The sequence below is a fragment of the Alexandromys fortis genome, unplaced genomic scaffold (assembly GCF_014885135.2).
Source record: "Alexandromys fortis isolate MF-2015 unplaced genomic scaffold, M_Fortis_MF-2015_v1.1 scaffold_3, whole genome shotgun sequence".
NCBI lineage: Eukaryota > Metazoa > Chordata > Mammalia > Rodentia > Cricetidae > Alexandromys > Alexandromys fortis.
In genome coordinates, this window is record NW_026067909.1 from 12,122,756 (window position 1) to 12,136,565 (window position 13,810).

The 13,810-nt window shown below is 49.3% G+C and overlaps 1 protein-coding gene across 5 annotated transcripts in view; it reads left to right on the forward strand.

The window, feature by feature from the left end:
• The window catches only part of Shank2 (SH3 and multiple ankyrin repeat domains 2), a 434,250-nt gene that overhangs the window by 75,162 nt on the left and 345,278 nt on the right, over positions 1–13,810 (forward strand). For all 5 annotated transcript variants that reach the window (XM_050137009.1, XM_050137013.1, XM_050137010.1 and 2 more), the window contains exon 6: positions 3,077–3,185. In XM_050137009.1, the coding sequence (XP_049992966.1) occupies positions 3,077–3,185 (109 nt within the window). The remainder of the gene's footprint in view (positions 1–3,076; positions 3,186–13,810) is intronic.

The window sequence follows — 13,810 nt, forward strand, 5'->3', positions numbered from 1 at the left end:
TCCGCAATGGGAGGAGAGGGCTATGCTAGCTAGAGGGCATTGTGCCCAATGAAGTCACAGTGAGTACCTGTGACATGCACCCCAGACATATCAGTGAGGCTATATGAGCCAGGAGCATGCATGAAACTAGAAGCAGTGATCCTGGGGCATGTGGATGGAGCCTGAAGGGCATGGGGTGGACACTACTTCCCTTTAGATACCCCTGGGATGCCTGATGCTTGCCTGCCAGTGGAGGGTGCACACGACTTTCACAACCCACAGTTCCTTATTTCTCGATGGATGCAGGGTTTCTACTGTGGGCTTCATTCTCTTGTCTTCAGTTAATTTTTAAAAATTAAGTAGTTATTTGACAGTCGCATGTTGTATAAATGTGTTCTCATTGCTCTACAGTCCTCTCTTCTCTCCCCCTCATCCCTTCCAGCCCCCATACTCCCTGCCAATCTCGTTCCTCTAGGACCATCTGTATGACCAGTGGGTGAAGTCTATCTACTGGAGCCTGGTGGGGTGGTCACCGGTGAATTCACGACAAGCCAGTGACTCCCCCATTTCCTTGAATGTATCTGCAAATGGTGCAGCAATGAGGGGTCGGCCAGAGCCCCTCCTCCATCCGTGCCTGACCCACTGTTGTCCTGACCCAGTGCAGGCATCCACAGCTGCGAGTTCAAGGCTGCAATGTCTGGCCTTCCCAGGAGAAGGCACTGTGCAGCCCTCCCTATTTTCCAGCTCTTACATTCTTTCCTCCCGGTCTTCCATAGTGTTCCCTGAGTCTTAGAGGGGATAGTGCTAAAGTCTCATTTCAGGCCAAGCAGAGAACAGTTACTCATTCTCAGCAGCTGTGCAGTCACAAGAGGGGCTTCTCTGATTAAGACTGGGAGAAGCATTATTTGTGCAGTGGTTCTCAACCTTTCTAACTCTGCATCCCTTTAATACAGTTTCCCATTTGTGGTGAACCCCCAATCACAAAATGATTTTCGTTGCTGCTTCATAACTCTAATTTTGCTACTGTTATGAATCATAATGTAAATATTGTTGTTTTCCGATGGTCATAGGTGACCCCTGGCTCATTGCTCTCTAGGGGCTTGTGACCCAGAGGTTGAGAAACACTGGTTTATGGGCCCAAATGGATAACTTGATGCTATGTTAATTTAGTAAAGCTATAGTATTTCCTTCCTAGGGCTGGCGACTGCCCCTACAATGTGTTTTTTTGGAATAGTTTACAGCACTAGGCTTGGATTCCTACTGTGGAGTGGGCCTCAGATCCAACCAGGGAGTGGTTGGTTATTCCCATAACTGTTATGCTACTATGATACTATTGCCCAGAAGATTGACATCATAGTTCATAGAATTTATAGCTGGGAAAGACCGTTGGTGCCTTATCTCGCCCTAGATAAGGCTATTTCATAACCTTTTAGATTCATGAAAGCTAGCTGCCGAGGAGGAAGTGCCCAGCTCAGGTCCAGCTTGGTTTCTGAGTATCATGCAACAAGCCGAGCCGTCTCTTCAGCCCTAGGGTCTCATTGTCTAGTTCTGATTAACAACCAAGACAAAGGGCAACCACCTGTATTGTTTTAAGGGCCTCTATGGCCTCTCTGACCAACATTGTTTTAATTTTATGCTTACATTATCCATTGGTAGCTGGCAGATGCGCATCACTTGGTTCCCTGTCCTTGGTATTTCCCTCCCCACTGTGCTTGGCTTCTCAGCTGTGTTCTGGCCAAGTATGGTCCAGGCTTTCCTTACGTATTTTCTGCCCTGATCCTGGAATCCACACACATGTGGCTGACCCCAGCATCTGAGGATTTCTCTGTTTTTATTATTGCTGCTGTTATTTAATGTGTAGATACAGATACTTGTGAATCTAAAGAAAAGTGCCCGTGAGCCACGGTTTAAATGACACTCCAGATTTTGGACATTTGTTCCAGAACCAGACTGTAAGGTGTTCGGATGGGAATCCAGCCCATGGCAGGTTCCTGGAAGGCCCAGGCACAACATCAAATGAAACACTGCAGTGCTTCTATCCTGTTTTGTGGAAACTGTGAATCGGGATGAGGGTGGGACCCAAGAGAGATGCTGGGCTCTTCCGGATCTGTGGCCAGGCTACCGGGCTTGGGGAGGCTGAGGTTCCGTGGTGACCTGTGTGGTCTCCTGAGGAATGGACTAGGTGTCCCCCAGGGCAGGTGTCACTGATTTTGCTCTGGGATTAATGGGGTGGGGTTCAGCAGTCTCCTTTTTACAGAAGAGACCTCAGGCGCTTCCTTTCTGGGAAGGTAGTGGAGGATCTGAGCAGGGCCTGGAGACTATCAGTTGTCACCCTGCCCCAGGTGATTGCTTTCTTCCTGGGAGAGCATCTCATCCCTAAATGTGGAACCCGCTCCTGCTTAAAAACCATAGGCAGGGTGGTGTTCCCACAGCTCCAGAGCTCTTGGCTGTCTGACACCACAGTGAGAATTTGGATTTCCTGGTGTCCAGGTTATGGCTGTCAGTGGTGGTAGAATGAGCTCTCTGGGACCTCTTTAGATGGCTATGAACCCCACTCATTGGGGCTCCACCCTAATGACCAGAGATCTCTAGCACTGTTATTCAGGGATTACAGTTCACTGTGTGCATTATGGAGGGACAGACATTGAGACCTTAATACAGAGGTGGTGAACAGCTAAGTTTCTGAAACTTTCATCCAGGACAGGCCCATGATATTGGCTGTGTGTTGACCCCACTCTTGGTCCCATGTGAGTCTTGGGGTCAGCAGTGCCCTGCACAGAGGAGACTAGTGCCTCTTAGTGGACAGTCTTCTCTTAGTCTATAAAGATCCCTCCCTCCCTCTCTTCTTCCCTCCTTCTTTCCTTAGGCAGTCCAATCTGGATTTGAAATCACTAAGTAGCTAAGCATGACCTTGAACCTCTGATCCTCCTGCCTAATCCTCTGAGAGCTGGCACTAAAGGTGTGCACCAGCAAACCCAGTTTGTGCAGTACTAGGCTTAAGCCTCATGCATGCCAGGCAAGTTCTCTGCCCACTGAGCCATGTCCCCTGCTCTTTATACATTTTTCACCAAGTCATTTCTGTTTCATTCTTTTCCAGACCAATCTGAAGAAGTTTATGGACCACACTCAGCATCGCTCAGTGGAGAAGCTGGTCAAGCTGCTGGACAGAGGCCTGGATCCCAATTTCCATGACCTGGAGACTGGAGGTGGGTGGCCATGCAGGAGGTCTTCATCCTACTCTTGTGAGGCGCGAGTTCAGGTTACCATGACTCTTCATCTCTCACGCCGTCCTGGCTTCTATCTGGGCTCTGAAGTGGCTCCTCATTCATGTAACTTCTGCTCTGAAGGTCCGTGTTTTTCTCCTTGCAGTCTGAGCCTCCAGCTCAATGCATGCACACAGTAGGTGCATAAATGTTAGGAAAGGGGAGAGCGAATGGATGCTATACATGTGTGGGCTGTTGCCTGTTGACCCCAGGGTCTCCGGCAGAGCCCCCCTAGCTGGATGTGCTAACCAGCAGCACTGCAGCATGTTTGGGGCTTTCCCTTTGCCTGGGTGCAGGCTTTTTCACAGACAGGCAGGTGCTCCTGCTCCCTGCTGGATGCTGAGTTCCTTAGGCTTGAAATCTCCTTGGGAGAAAGCTGCAGCGGCAGGGGAGAGGGCTCTCAGCTCTGCACCGCCAACACTTGGTCTGACTGTTCTTGCTGTGGGGTAGACCTCGGCTTCATGGAGTCCTGCCATGGTCTTACTAGAGGCCAGTAGCTTCCCCAGTTAGGACAACCCGAAGGGCTTTCCCATGTTGCTAGTATCCCCTGGTTTCAATGGGTGGAGCTTGGCCGCAGCCCTGGTGAACACGGTGGCCGTGGGATGATATGGCTGAGGTGGCAGGCAGAGGGCAGGGGACTCTCCACAGCAGCTTGGGTCTATTTGGCTTGGTGTGTGATCTGGGAGATGTGGGAGATACTTGACCTTAGCGGCAGGGTACTTTTACCTCCCTTTCGTCCTCTTTCTCTCCCTTTCCGAACAGGACAACACAACTCCACTGCTGGCTCCCGTGTGCCTTCTTGTTACACCTCAAAATTATCATGCACACAAGATATGGGGGCGTCTTATAAAGTGTGGATCTTGTTTGTCATTTGGGGCAGCCTGACTGACCCCTTAGGCTGAGGTGGCCCCCACTGGGTGCTGGTCTAGCTGGCAGAGCCCAATCTTAGCCCCGATGGGGGGCTGGGTCGCTCTTTGCTCCTGAGTTTCTGTGAGCAGCATGAAGGCTGGGAGAGGGCTCGTTTCTGAGGATGAAGATGGCGTCTAAGGTTCCAGGAGAAAAACTCACGAGTGGCCCTGGCTAGGGGACCTGAGAGGAGGTCGTGCCTGGAAGAGCTGGCCCTAGCCCAGGGTAGAAGCTCCTGGGGAAGAAGGTGGAGTCTATGTGCATTGCGGTGTCAGGATGCTTCCCACGACCTCAAGAGTCCTGACTGTCTGGTACTTGCTTTTATCATGGCTGTGTGTCAATTATTCTCAGCATATTTGTCTCCTGAAGGGAGCCACGGCTCCTTTGCCCCCATCCCTTTTTACATCAGTGTCTCTAGTTCTGGGTTTCGAAGCAGCTGTCATTCCAGGCCAGACCCTGACTGGACTCCCCAGTTGACACTGACTGTTTTGAAGCAGAGGTTGCATGTGGAGCCTTCTCTGAGCCCCACCCGGAGCTAGAATAGAGGCAGTAATGATGGGCAAGGAGCTGGTACTTAGAGAAATTCCAAGAAATTCTACGCCCTTAGCACTGAGTAGGAGAGACCCGGAGTGCAGAGCCCTGAGCCCACAAGTGATTATTATTCTGTGTTCTCTGAAATACGGTCGGCCTTGTATCTGTGGGGCTCATATTCCATGAAACTCCTGATTCAACTATGCAGGGATTGACAAGAAAAAGAAAAACAAAAAGTGCATCTGTCCTGAATGCATTCAGACTTTTCTCTCCTGTCATTGTCCGCTAATGAAGCAGACTGAAACCTACTCACTGCTCAACTGAATCCATTGCTCATAGAATAATCTAGAGATAATTAAAAGTAAAATATGACATGGCTTTATTGAAGGGGCTTTTGGTGCCCCTTTAATCCCAGCACTTGGGAAGCAGAGGCGGGTTCAAGATCAACCTTGTCTACAAAGTAAATTCGAGGATGGCCAGAACTGTCACAGAGATGTACCCTGTCTGAAAAAAAGAAAGAATAAGGAGGAGGAAGAGAGCGAGGAGAAAGAGGAAGAACATCATCTTTACATCTGTGGGACTCTTAGCATCCCAGGGGCCCTGGACCTTGTCCTCTGTGGGCACCAACAGACAGCTGGGCATCTGCAGCTCAGTCTGGAGGTTAGCTGATAAAAAAAGCAAGCAAACCAGGAAAAAAGCAGCCGATATGCTAAGTGGTTCCCGGTCAAGGGCGGCTGTTCTAGGCTTACCAGCAAAAGCAGTACCAGCCAGAGGGGGCTGCAGAGTGCAGCAGACATACAGTGGGGGATACCATTCTAGAAACCCTTCCTTACCTCACCCACAGAGGGCTTGGGGTTTGGGTTTGAGAGAAATCGTTATTTGTAGTTTTGTTGTTGTTGTTAGTGGTGGTGGTGGTGGTGGTGTGTGTGTGTGTGTAGGTGTTGGTGTAAGGTGTCTATGGAGGGCAAAGGGCAACCTTGTGTCTTTCTGGAGCTGTCCACACCCCCTTTCTCTGAGACAAGGTCTCTCACTGTCTCACTGGCCTGGTGCTCCCGAGTGAGGCTAGGTTAGCTGGCTGGTGAGCCCTGAGGGTCCACCTGGCTCTGCCTCCCCGGCAGTGGGATTTTAAGTGGATGCTGCTATGCCTGGCTTTTCCTGTAGGTTCAGGGGATCTGAACTTAGATCCTCGTGCTTGCACAACAAACACTATCAACAGAGCCCTCTCCCAGCCCCTACACTTCTGCTCCAGACAGGTGCTTGCCTCCTCTCACAGACTTTGCTTATTCCCACCACATTTTGGAAGCTCCAAGCTGGGTTTGGTGACTTTCCGAGTCGCTCCCTGAACAGCACACTGGCTGTACACCCGACACCTTTGCTCCCTATGAGTCCAATTCAGCTTTCCTTGAGACCAAGATAAGCCACCAGCCCTGGCCTCAGCTCTGCATCCTCGAGTCAGTGGCACTGGGCAGCCATACTTGGGGCAGCAGCCATTCTGGATGGAGTGACATGCAAGTGAGCTCCGAATCCTGGAGGGGTGACCCGTCACTTCAAACCACGCAGTCTGTCAACAGTAGTGGCTGTCCATAGCTGCTGGAAACATAAATTTCATCAAGTAACATGAAGAGAAGACCGAAGACTTCTTCCCTAGCGGAGGAGTCCTTGGGTCCCTCTCTGCCATGGTGGGACCTCTGGCATCAGATGGATGACAGCTCCACACCCTGGAAAGGCTACCACACTGACGGCCCTAGGAACCTAGTCCATCACTTCCCTGTATGCTGTGGGTTCGGAGCTTGCGGAGTGCTCAGGTGAGAGAAGACAGCTATTTAATGACACCGGAAACCTGCTGTGCACCCAAAACCTCCAGGAAAGGCCCCGAATAGCACGGCCCCCTGCCCTGCTGCATCTATAGGGCCACCTTGCTCATCTGGACTCCCTTTTAGGACCTGGTTACCACCTGCCAGTCCTAGTCTGCTTTTTGTTGATGTGACAAACCCCGTGACCAGAAGCAGTTTGGGGAGGACAGGGTTTATTTCAGCTTATACTCCTAGTCCACTGTGAAGGGGAGTCAGGGCAGGAACCTGGAGGCAGGAACTGAAGCAGAAGCTACGGAGGAGTGCTGCCCACTGCCTTGTTCCCCATGCGTTACCCAGCCTGCCTTCTTATAGCATCTAGGACCACCAGCCCAGGGGTGGCACCTCCCATAGTGGTCTGGGTCCTCCCACATCAACAAGTAATCAAGAAAATGTACCACAGGCTTGTCCACAGGCCTGTCTTATGGAGGCATTTTCTCAAGTGAGGTTTCCTCTTCCTAGATGACTCTAGCTTGTGTCAAGTTGACAAAACTCCCAAGCAGCCCAGCAAGTGAGAAAGAGGTTGCCAACAGAGATGCTCCAGGGCTGTCAGCCGGGGGGGGGGTGGGGTGTCCTCTAGCTAAGTTCTTTATCATCCTTGAGAGGCACTGTTTCCGCCCACACTCGACGGTGGTGGACTCCTGGGGAGCCCTGTACAGCTCCCACACGGCCCAATTAGAAGCTTTGTGGACATTCTGCTTGCCTTTACGTGGAGCTCTGTGGCTTGGGGAGTGGAGGGAGCCTGTCTGATGACTTATGGTCGGTGTCTTGACTGGCACACAATGAATCTCAGCACGTGATCGATATCCCAGGAACTGCTGTGTCTGGAGGGAATGGGGTTGTGAGACCTTGTAAACCTGAGTCTGCAGACAGCGAGAGGTACGCAAATGAAGGCAGCCTGCCGCCGGTTCAGAAATACCCACCTCCAGTTAGTCGGGTGCGTCTGGGTAGTCCTTGGAGCTCTAATAAAGAGGCCCGTTGTTAGGCCCAGACACGGTACCCAGTTATTTTGCAATCCTTCTTTCTTTATGTGCCTGCTTCCAAGGGAGCGTGGGAAGCTCACCAAGTGCACAAGCTAGGAGAAGATAAGGTCCATCGAATGTGGAAGGTGGACCAGGGAAGGCAGTCTGGATGGAAATGAGCCTGGGATTGGGTCTACAGCCTGTAGAGAACCAGTTTGAAGCTCACAGAAAAATCATACTGGGCAGTGGGGCATAGCTCAGAGGCAGAGCATATAGACAGAGCCTGTCTGCCTAGGTGTTGGGTTCCAGTCCAGCTACAAGCAGATTATCCAGGTGTGGTGGCATCTACCTGCAGTCCCAACACTCAGGAGGTGGAGGCAAGAGAATCAGGAGTTCACGGCCATCTTCAGCTGTATAGCAACTTGGAAGCTACCCAGGGAAACGAGACCTTGTCTCAAAAGAATCAATTAAACACCTCTAGCCCTGAGTGTGGATCATTCCCACACGCCCCACACCCTCCCTCTCACTAACAAATGGTACTCGTGTGATGTGTTTGTTACAGCCAAGGCCCAGGGTTTATTCTAGGGCTACTCTTAAGTGCCACACATTCTGTGGGGTCTGCCAAGAATGTGATTCCTGTACCCACCATCAGGAGTTATCTGGGATCCCATTACTATCTAAACACCTCTTGTGATTGGCCATGATCTCTTCCAAGTCATGGCCACTTACGTCCCTGTCTTCATCTCTTCCTTTCCTAGAACGCCAGTGTGGGAACCAAGCGGTATGTTGTTGTCAGACTGGCTTCATCCCCTCACAGCCTGTGCCGAGGTTTCCTCTGTGTCTGTTTGTCTCTTTGCTTATTTAATTGTGTGTTGGTGTGTGTGTGTGTGTTGGTGTGTGTGTGTGTTGGTGTGTGTGTGTGTGCCCTGAACATATGTGGAGGTCAGAGGACAACTCTGTGGAGTCATTTCTCACCTTCAACTTTCATGTCGGTTCTGGGACTTGAACTCAGGTTCTCAGGTTTTCTCTGCAAGCACTTTACTTGCTGAGCCGTTTCACTGGCCCAGTTCAGTTCTTCATAGTTCTGAATAATATGCTTCCCATTCAATGTTTTTTTCAATCTATTTACTCAGAATTGAGAGAAGAGTCTATGTAGTTTTTAGCAATTATAAACACGTTTTCCTTTCCTCTTTCCTTTTCTTTCTTTTTTTTTTTTGTATTTTTTTGAAACAAAGTCCTACTCAATAGTTCAGGCTGGCTTAGACTCAAAGCAGTCCTCCTGCCTCAGCCTCTGAAAAACAAGTGTGTGCTGCCATACCCAGCTTGGACAAATTTTTCAACTCATTTGTGGAAACTCTTAGAGCACTAGTGTGACTGGATAAAATGTGCTTTTTTTTTTTTAAATAGTTACAGTTATTTTATTCCATGCATATGGGTATTTTGCCTGCATGTGCCTCCTGTGTGTGGTGCCAGTGGAGGCTTAAAAGAAGGCATCAGATCTCCTAGAACTAGAGTTATAGACAGTTGTGAGCCTTTGTGTGTGTCTTAAGGTTTCTATCGCTGTGATGAAACACCATGACCAAAAAGCAGTTTGGGGAGGAAGGGTTTATTCAGCTTACACTTCCACATCACTGTTCATCTTCAAAGGCAGTCAGGACAGGAACTCAAACAGGTAGGAACCTGGAGGCAAGAGCTGATGCAGAGGCCATGGGAGGATAATGGTAGGATTTGTTGGGGGAGGCCACTATTTCATTTCCTGTCTGCCCTGACATGAAATAATCACTTAGAAACTATATCATTTGCAATACTGTTTGGCCAATACTTAATCATATTGCTAGCTAGCTCTTATATCCTAAATTAACCCATCTCCGTTCATCTGTGCATCACCACGAGGTCGTGTCCTACCGACAAAGTTTTGGCAGGCTCCAAACATCTGCCTCCAGTGGCAAATACATGGCTTCTCATTGACTCTGCTTTCTTTCTCTATATGTCTCTTCTAGCCTGGCTTTACTCTGTTAAGCCATTGACTGAAATCAGCTTCTTTATTAATGGCAATAAAGCACATTCACAGCATACATTACCTCCCACATCAGAGGGTGCTGCTTACTGACTTGCTCCTCATGGCTTCTTCAGCTTGCTTCCTAACAGAACCCAGGGCCACTAGACCAGGAACAGCACCACCAACAATGGGCTGAACCCTCCCCTGTCAAGCGCTAATTAAGAAAATGCCCTATGAGCTTGCCTACAGCCTGATCTAATAAGGAGGGGCCTTCTTAATTGAGGCTCCCTCTTCTCAAATATTTTAACTTCTGTCAAGGTAATGTAAAACTACCCAGTACAGTGTAGTGACTGGGAATCAAACCCAGGTTCTCTAGAAGAGTAGTCAGTGCTCTCAATTGCTGAATCACCTTCTCTAACCCCTTTGTGCTTTGTTTTTTTAAGACTGCTGAGCTGTCCTTCGAGATGCCCTACGTGGCTGCACCCTGTCTCATCTGTGTCAGTGATGAGGGGGCAGGACCATCTATCCTCTGTGGTTTAAAGACTCAGTGTTTTGTGTCTGAGTCTCTGAGTGCCTGCAGCCTGACCCCTGCAGCGCCCCGTTGAGGTGGGAGTGTACTTCTTTCACGTGTCACTCAGCATCTGTCCCTTCTCTTTGTTAAGGTTTCTGTTCAGGTATCTCACCCACTTTGAGGGTAATTTATCAAGTTTACAAGTTCTCTTTGCAGATTGGATAGCTGCAGCATGTATATTTGTGTTTGACTTTGGAAATATTTTCTCTAAGTCTATGAGTAACAGTGATTTTTACAGAGCTATTAAGTCCCTAACCCTAAGTAAGAGCCTTGAGAGGTTTTTATTTTAACTTTAAAAGTTTTATTTATGTGTATGTGTGTTAGTATGTGTGTATGGGAGGAGTGCCCGGAGAGACCAACAGAATGCATGGGACCTCCTGGAACAGAGTTACAGGTAGTTGTGAGTTACCTGATATGGCTGCTAGGAACCAAATTCCGGATATGCTCTTAATCGCAGAGCCATCTCTCTGGCCCTCAGGTGTTTGTTGTTGCTGCTGCTGCTGTTCATTTTTTAAAATAAGCCTTTCTTAGACTAGCTTTGGCTTAGGGAGTGTCTGCAGACCGCTCACCCACTGCTAACATCTGAAATCAGGGTGGCTTATTTTGCCACCATTGAACTCTTTTCTCCATGGGAGTGTTACAAAGCCCATGGCATCATTCTGATTTCCTCAGTTTCCTGAAATGTTTTCTTCCTGTCTGGGTACGTCAGAGGGCCTGCGCCATCTTTACTTGTCGTGTCTCTGTAGGCCGCGTGGCTTCGGCAGTTGCTTGGGCTTGTTCTCTTGGTAGTGGACTTGACAGCCTTGAGAACTGGCTGCTGTTTTTTCAGGTGCTCCTCCCTGCACATTTGTCGAGGATTTTCTTCTCGACTGGACCCAGATCTCATAAACATGAATGAGTGTGGGGCTGGGGAGGAGCATGAAGGAGGTGAAGCATCTATCTTCCTTTTATAGAGGGCTCCTACCGTCAGCCTGCCTGATTTCTGGGGTGCTGACTTAGACCTTCTAGCATGGCCCTGTATGCGGCCTTTCTTCCTGAGAGTCACCAGCTGAGCCCATCCCATACAGGGCCTTTGGGAAGGGGCTCAGTTGGCACAGCCCACTGATAAGGAGCGGGGAGAGAGTTATGTCCTGCCTCCTAAAGGGCACAGTGGAGATTTGGTGTCTGTCTGTGAAATTGTTCCTCCTGCTGCCGTTTATTGCTTAGTCAATCTCTATGTGGGTTTTGCTTGGTGCACGTGTCCCTCCATATCTATGAGGGATGGGCTGTAGGATTCCTCAGGTTTGAGCTCTAGGGATGCTCTAGTCACACAGAACCCGTGCACATCCTCTGGCAGCCTGTGTCATCTCTAGATTGTTTATAAAACCTGATTCATGGACGCTGTGAAAACCACTCTCACACTGTGTTATTTCTTGGTTATATTTTATTGTTGTTATTTTCAATCTGTGCATTGCATTAACTTCCCTTGCAAAGACATGGATGAACTTCTGTTTGCTCTGGGTAGAGCAGAACAAAGAAACAAGTCCAAGACTAGCCCAGACCAATGATTTAGTCAGGCTTAGCTATAGGGCCACAGTGAGGGGACACTCACAGGAGCGTAGGTGACAGGACATTCACAGGAGCGTAGGTGAGGGACAGTCATTGTAGTCTGGGTGAGAGGTCACTCAAGGAGCCTTGGTGAAGGGTTACTTATAGGAGTGAGGGTGACCCTAAAACAGTTGTATTACTGCAAAGTTCCACCCCCCACATGGGCAACATCACCTTATCTGCATGGATAGAGGCCCCTTCATTAACTTTCAATTTGTATTCTCTAGCACAGCGGTTCTCACCCTTCCTGACACTGCAACCCTTTAATACACTTCCTCATGTCGTGGTGCCCCCAACCATAGGATTATTCTTGCTACTACTTCACAGCTAATTCTGCTGCTGTTTTGAACTTCAGTGCCAATATCTGTGTTTCCAGTGGTCTTAGATGACCCCTGGGAACGGGGTCTTGGCCCACAGGTTGAGAACCACTGCTCTAGTACCTTGGAAGAGATCATATGTAGCTGCTTTACATATGCCTGGGAGGGAAAGCCAGGTGGGAACAGCTGGATCTCACATCTGGATCTGATGACCCTCCCTTTCCCTAATCCTATGGGAGAATGTCCACTAGCCTGACCTTGGGGGTCTCTTGTCAACATCAGCACCAGCTGCTCTGATGATGATGGTGACAGCTGATATTGAGAGGCAAGTGCTTCCTGATGCTGGGGTTGGCTGCGTTCACAGGGGAGCAGCTGGCTGACACTGTGGCCTCTGAGTTCAAACTTGAAAGCTGTTCCCCGTGTCTTATTTATTCTGCATCTTACATTCGACTTTTAGAATAGCTCAGGTCAGCCTGTGCACCCCACGTTCAGTCACCACATTGTGATACATGCTTCATTCCTCTCTGTTAGATTTTCCATCCTGGGACCCCCTCAGCCTCCTAAATCATTGTTTCAAGAACCCTGCTAGTGGTCACCCAACCCTTAAGAGGAGGACTGGTTTTCACTACCATAGTTGTTGCCTGACATAGGAGGAGTCACCCCTCCAGATGCTTGATTTCTGGGACCTCTCCCATGACACACACGCACATGCACACACATACTCACGCATACGCATACACGTGCACACACACGCACACTTGCATGCACATGCACAAGACCCAAACGTGCAGACATCCCCCCACACATGTGCACACACACGCACTCACATGCACGTGCACAGACACACACATGCACATGCACGCATACACCCTCCAGCTGCCGCTTTGTATCCTGCACTCCCAGCAGCTGCTCTGAGCCCTTACATCTCCATCCTTGCCCTCTCTGGTGTCCTAGATCCCTGCAGTCAGGCCGGAGCTCTCAGCTGACCCGCCAGGGTCTTACCTCCTTCCCTTCCTGTTGATGCCTCTTGAAATACATCCTGGTTGTTTTCTGCCTACAACACTCCCAGGGTATTTCTAGGGTGATTGTGTATATAACTTTAAGGTCAAGTGATCCAAGTTTGGAGTACCAGCCATCTGCTTGGGTGTACATGTCAAAGTTGTAAAGTGTTTTAAAAATCTAGGAAATCTCAACACATGAAAAATGAGGAACATTTTCAAGACATTGTGTTGCAAACACCCGAGTGGGCCCAGCTTTTCCATAACCTGAGGCTCACTGTTCTGGCTGGACTGGCTGAGTAGTGAGCCCTTGGGATCCACTTGTCTCTGCTGGGGTGACAGACATGCTCACCTGCACCCTGCTTTTATTTGGGTGCTGGGCATTCAAACTCAGGTTCTTGTGATTGTATAGCAAGTACTCTTCCCATTGAGCTTCTTCCTCTGCCTTGATCTGGAGACTCAATAGCGGTGGTTCTCAACCTGTGGGTCGTGACCCCCCTTGGGGTCACATATCAGATATAACAGTATGAACATATCAGTTCATAACAGTAGCAAAATTACAGCTATGAAGTAGCAAATGAAATAATTTTATGGCTGGCGACACCACAGCATGAGGAGCTGTATGAAAGGGTCTCAGCATTAGGAAGGTTGAGAACCACTGCTCTAGAGTGTTGTCTCTCCGTGTCACAGGAACTTGTATGTTGTCCTGGTGCTCTGTGGCACCCAGAGGACTCCAGTCCTTATTTACATGGGAGCCTTGCAGCCTAGTTCCTGACAGCCACACATGGTCTGTGTGTGTCATGAATCAGAAAGACAAATGATGCTGGCCTAGCCATGTCTGAGTTCC